A 6,633-nucleotide genomic window follows, 5' to 3' on the forward strand; every position below is an offset into this window, starting at 1 on the left:
GTTGATGAATGTGACTGCTAAACAGCAAACACACCCTAGATAAGACCTGTTCTCACGGTGTTCCCCTGAATTTGGGTCAAAGGTACATAAATAGATCACTGAAGTGAAGACTTAGAAGAGTGCAATAACAAATATACATACTGTAGAAATAAATGCAACTAATATGAATCATGCACGGCATGGGAATGGGAAGAGCGAAGCTCTCCTTCATTCTTTCCACGAACAACTTTATAGAGTGGAACAAACTCTCTTCTGATGCGGTCACAAAGTTAACTAGGCCTACGACTTTAGAACAATTAAAAAACTACCTAAATCAAATTAACACTCCTGTACATAGCACAGACTTCAATGTATGATAACCTGGTAGATGTATATATGTTTCTTTTCTTTTCTTATTTCAATATATTAGAAGACACAATTTAGAAATAAAAGTCAACGATTCGGATTTGGACGATGCTTTTCTGAGCACATGCAGTGCCGAGCTTCAAGCCTAGCTGGGGTGCCGCGTATTTCGCGACATTTGTTGACGTGATGTGACGTCATGATTCCTTGTGCTCATCTTTCGCTTGGTGGATATTTTGACTGTATTCCATAGCTTTTAATTTTCAAAAAGTGTTCTTATTAACATTTAAAAAGAAATAAGAAATGTTAAATTACTCATGAGCGGTTAAGATTTTTTCCTCTGACCTGCCTTCAGTTTTACTTCAGTTTTATCAGAAACATATAGGGATACATAGAGATTGGAAACTCCTTCTTTGTCTTTGTTGACAGGCAGCGGGACCTCCGGTTTATAGGCATTTTTCCTTGGCTAACTACTTTCGAGTGTATTCTTTTAAACATGATATTTTTGCATCAACACAAAGTTTAAACATTAAATCATGGTTTGATGTTACCAGTTTTTCCGATTGATATTATTCAATATGATTTTTGAAAGCATGAAAATCAGCAATTTTGCCTGGTTTTTCGAAAATCATACATTTAAAACCGGAAGTGCACTTTGTTTTATTAAAATATAAGTTAAAATATTCTTTTTCTATCCGAAATTGTACTCAAGCCATCTGAAAACTACTGAACTGTTATAACATATCAAAGTTATTATGCTGTATTTAACTCTTTAAGAGTTTATATAAAAAACCCTTAGCACATACAGAGGTACATCTGCTGATCGTAAAAATGGCGGAGTTGCCAATCTCTATGTATATATGTTTCTGGTTTTATGAGATAGATAGTGCAGGAGCGTATGAATCGTAAGCGATTGGAACCCCTGGAGTATCGAGGATGATCCAGGGGTGAAGAGATCGTAAGTGATTGGAACCCCTGGTGTATCGAGGATGGTCCAGGGGTGAAGAGATCGTAAGTGATTGGAACCCCTGGAGTATCGAGGATGGAGGCTGTCAGGCGTTATCTAAAAATGCAATTCCCTCCTAGAGCTACATTTTCTTACTTCTCTTCGTTTCGGAGTAACTCTGACAGATCAGAAGATTGACAAACACAGGTAAATCACACTGAAAATGTACAAAAGAAATAATTACATGTAAGTCATTACTGTACCTAATGAGAGATAATGAAGTTTAACGTATCAAAAGGAGCTTTTAATATTTTATTCGCATTCAGTAATCATCATATCCAACAGTATACAGGTGTTGACTGGGGTTGAGGGTAACAGATGATTTGTTGGACCCGAAGACAAACTGTTGCCCGAGGCCGAAGGCCGAAGACAACAGTTTGTGTGAAGGTCCAACAATTCATCTGTTGCCCGAAAACCCAGTCGATAACTCTTTTGTTATACACTATTGTGACGTCACTCCGGTCCAACAGCACATTTTAACCGTCGATTTTAACAGTCTTGGACTACTCGACGCAACAGTTCATTTATTGGCAAGAGAGAGAGAGAGAGAGAGAGAGAGAGAGAGAGAGAGAGAGAGAGAGAGAGAGAGAGAGAGAGAGAAGAGAGAGAGCTATACGTTTAAATGTAAAATGTGTATGTGTATGCTTGCATGCATGTAAGTATGTCGTGTTAAGCTGGTGTGCATACATGTATATCTTACGCGGGTAACAACTTGCCATGCTATGTCATGTTTAATATGTACATTATGTAACAAAACGTACACCTTTATGTTTAAGTGTTGCAGGTGAGGGTGTATGCAAGTGTTTATGTGTTGGTATCCTTTTAGGTATACTCTGTTAAATATTTGAAAATAAAAAATTAACAAAAAAAACCATCTATATTCTTTCATGAAAAATGTGGCACATATGATGAGGATATAAAATACAACTAAAGGAAGAACATATATTTACAAATGTACTCCATAAAAATTAGTAACTGCTTTCTAAAAAGATAAAAGTGATGTGCTACTTCTTACGTGGTATGAAAAAATGTAGTAAACATAAAAAAGTTCGAGTTTGAAAATCAAGTACGTCTGGTGTGAATATCAGAGATAGGAATACTATCAACAACTATTGGTGACAGATATATTTTGAAAAATTATTAACGATGCTCCACCGCTGACAAATGGTATTTTTCCTCTATCAAAAACAGCAGCAGATGATTGAGTAATTTTCTTCAGTTACAAAAGTTACTTACTTTACACCATTACCACCATTGATAGGTTTGAGCTTCTAATTTTACGTCAAGATTAAAATACATTGTATTAATAATAATTAATTGCACCACGAAAAAAATCCATGGCACTATGTCCTTTATCGAAGGAAGTACTGATTGCGCATGCACCAACAGCAAAATGTATTATTTTTTTTGTGTTAATTAGATGTATATATACACGATTAAACACCAATTACTGTTCAAATGATGAGTGTGATTTTTGCTCTGTCGGCGGTGGAACTACTTTAATAGAAGTTTTATTGATATAACCTTGTGGAGTTGATAAGACAGATACATTATACTGCTATAATTTGTTAACAATCAATGAAAAATAAATCTATAAGAATTAGTACGATATAATAGCAACTGTTGAGATTATGGCATTGAGACGAAAATACAATTGTTGCTTGAAAGGCCTTTATGTATTATGGATCAAACATGTAATGTCTTTGTTTCAGTAGAATGCCGTTATCGACACACAGATGGTGATGTCTTCGCTGTAATGAAACAATATAGTAATTAGTTATTTTGTACGAAGGTATCTTAACATGTTATATACTTTTTTGAAACCAAAAAAAATCAATAAAAAACAAGTAAATAAATAAATGAATAAAATAATAATAACAATGAATATGTATGATATTAGTATGAGGTTATTATCTGAACAATGCTATCAATTTCGTCAGGCAGATATTGTTTTTAGCTGAACTGGGACTTCTACTATATTTAGTAACTATGAAGTCAGGTTGCGGTTTGGTGTTTTTTTTTCTCTCTCATCAACATAAATGAACGACTATATTTTCGTAACTGACTAATACATATAAATACGAATGTTTAATTCCATTTCACTACAATGTGTTAAATACAGAAACATTCCATGCAAATATTGTTAAAAAATATTTTGTGTCTAATTTAAACACCGCTTACATGCTGATCGACCTTCCATTCTGTCCTTGGCTATTCTTTAACATGAAAGTGTTCCTTAGTCCATCCTCACCATCACGTTTCATTATTGCCTGAAGATGGTAAAGTGTCAATCCTGATCCCACGATTTTTTCAGTCATGCATTTTGATTGAATTTTCTTATCAACAAGTGATGCCAAGGAGCTAAAGTTTTTAGCCTTTTCATTATTATAGTTCAGTTGGCACAGTACAGCCTTGGGTGAAAAGCTAAAAGGAAGTATGTCACTTTTGGAAAGGTTTGTGCTGCTTACAAATTTTCCTAAAGCCTGCACATCTGCAATAGCATTGTTTGCCTCATATGTCCCCTGTAACACAGAGTGGAAAAGGTCTTTCTGTTTGTATGACTTCTGCCCTGGATATGTCTTTTTGAAAAGATGGATACTGTCCAGACAGCCTGTGACAATATCATACAGCTCCTGTTCTTTATGTATATATCTAAACGTGGTCAACAGGACAGGAAATTCGAATCTCCGACCGTTATGGGCTATTAGAAAAACATTATGGAACTTCCCCTTCCAGTTCATGAATCTTGATGCAGCTGTCTGTAAGCTGTCGGGCTTCACCATCCTGCCATCCACAGACATGCTTCCATCTTCGTTTGCTATGATTCTTGTAATTGCTTTTGCAGCAATTGTTTGGGGTGCTTTCGGCCACACGTAACTGTTGAAGATTTTACCGCTATTGAGCTCCGCAGCTGCTATCTGTGTGATATGTGGCATCCGTCTTCCTTGAACTGGGAAAAATAGGAATTCATTTATACACTACACAAAACTTTATAACAAGTTATTCTCAAAATAATATAAATCAACTTTATCAATTGATTTCAGATAACAAATTTATCAAATACTTTATGAACTAAAGTAATTTTATATTCTATTGTTTCACCAAATGGACAAGTGCTTGGGGAATTGGCTTTATGCAAGAGAAAATGTATCTATAAGAGCAACTTTGCTTCAAACATACCCCATTTCATGGTGGGTGAAAATGAAATTTGTATTCCTTCTGATGTTTGATAAATTGCAGATACTTACTAAGATCTGTTGTCTCCAAATCAAACGTAACCAATGCTGCACTGTCAGGTGATGGCAATTCTTCTGGTGAAAATTTCCCAGGTGCTACTGCGTCTGGTAATGCTTCAATATCTGTTTCTGTGTTGAGTGCAATACCTAGAAAATTGAAAATACAATGTATGATTTACAAGCATAAACAGTTCCTCAGGGTATCAATGTGTTAAGACAGCTCTTGGGAAGACGTGAATCAGACAGACCTTACCATTACTTCCATGAGTGTATTTTGAACTAGACTTGTCAAAATAAATACATGTACATAATCAATTTTGAGGTTTTTTTACAGATCTCTTACTTGACTCATAAGTATACCCCTCAAGTGTTACCTGTGCACCTTGAGTAATGACCCTCTCCTGCTTCAAAACTAGTCGTCGACGTTTGGTAGAAGGTAGTTGTGTTCTGGCCTGCGACTGCCTTCTCTGCCACAGTGTCTTGTCAGCATATTTTACAGTGTGGTGTCCAGGAGATAAACCAGCTTTTTCATTAGCCTGAATGCATATCATTAGTCAGAGATCAACAACAAGTATAATTACCATAATAAGATAAGATAATATGATTGAGAAAAATATATAAAATCGTATAAACACTTTCTTTATAATTTAATTACTTATAAAAGTCATTTTGACAACAAAACAGAAATTGATATATTTGCCAATACCAGTGATTTTATAAAAGCAAAGGTTATACTTTCAATAAAAGAATCTTTGCGATAAATTGTCATGTGATCTCTAAAAGAACGTTATTCTTAAAAACTTAATTTACAGGTATTTATCATATAAATATGTATCTTTAATTCATAGTTCGACTTACATAATTACTGAATAATCTCAGAGATACATGTAATTGTTTTTCCCTTTTATTTTTGGGCGAACTGCCATCACATCTGTCATCCGGCTGAAGTTCCCGTAATTTCTACAAAAATTAAATATGGAGTAAATGTCAGTTAATGTACAGAGACAATTACATGTACATACTCTTCCAGTGTAAACCTTCATGTAAAACAAACTATATACATTTGTAATTCCAAATATTTTCTGTCAAACACAAATTTATTACAATTACATATCTTTTGAAACCTGTTAAAATCAAACCTCACTAGACACTATACTGAGAGTCATTCCTTGAATTATAGGGATCTAACTTAGGCATTATCATATGAAGAATAATGGTACTTACAGTACTAATGCCAGAATCTATGTATGTATTGGAGTTTAAAATACATTTAGTAACAAGTCAAATTACTATCCCTTACATATATCATTTTTTGATGTATTGATATGATTTTTATATGATTCAGACCAGCAGACAGGATAACGTGACTAAGTGACTGTAAGTCTAAGCTAAAACACTGGCACTGATGAAGTAAGCTCGTAGTGGCTTCTTTAATATTCATAGCATATGCAAAAAGGATATATATACCTGTATAATACAACTCTATGTATGCTTCTGTTGTAATCCGAGATTGAATCTGTTTTACGTTCCCCAATTAATACACACATTTTTTTATCTCTTTTATTACTATGGTACCAGTTCCGAAAAGCGACCAAACACTTTTCTAGAATATAACTGTTACCCTTTCGGGGGCCCCACTCACCTTATATAGTCAAGGAGAAGTGAGCTTATGTGTTTTGTTGTAGATCATGCACATATTATAGTTGTTGTCATAGCTCGAATTCGTCTCCATATAATATTCTTAGAGATACCAAACATTGCTTAGCATACTTGCCTTCTTATTTACGTCGAATCAGCAGTTGATTCTAACCGGTGAGCTTTCACTGCAAAGCTCGCTCTATTGCGGTAAACAACTTTTTTATGTTGGGACATTCTCAAAGTAGCATTTCTAAGCTTGGGCGGGGGTATCTTTTGACTTCCTGGCGGACCGCGTAGCAGTTTAAAATAAACTTTTGCATATCTTTATCTTTGGATCTGAGAACTTTCTAGACTTGTAATTTTGGGAAAATTCATAACTTTTTAGGGCTATTACACCATATTTTGTCATTG

At 34.7% G+C, this 6,633-nt stretch overlaps 1 protein-coding gene across 1 annotated transcript; it reads right to left on the bottom strand.

The window, feature by feature from the left end:
* Positions 1-1,964: 1,964 nt before the first annotated feature.
* On the bottom strand, positions 1,965-5,750 carry LOC138319470 (uncharacterized). The gene is made up of 6 exons (XM_069262626.1): positions 5,724-5,750; positions 5,443-5,544; positions 4,928-5,120; positions 4,597-4,731; positions 3,530-4,298; positions 1,965-3,099 (listed from the first exon to the last, which is right to left on the bottom strand). The coding sequence occupies exons 1-6, from the start codon at positions 5,748-5,750 to the stop codon at positions 3,057-3,059; spliced, it is 1,269 nt and encodes a 422-aa protein (XP_069118727.1). The 3' UTR covers positions 1,965-3,056.
* Positions 5,751-6,633: the final 883 nt, after the last annotated feature.

The sequence above is a fragment of the Argopecten irradians genome, chromosome 3 (genome assembly GCF_041381155.1).
Source record: "Argopecten irradians isolate NY chromosome 3, Ai_NY, whole genome shotgun sequence".
Taxonomy (NCBI): Eukaryota; Metazoa; Mollusca; class Bivalvia; order Pectinida; family Pectinidae; genus Argopecten; species Argopecten irradians.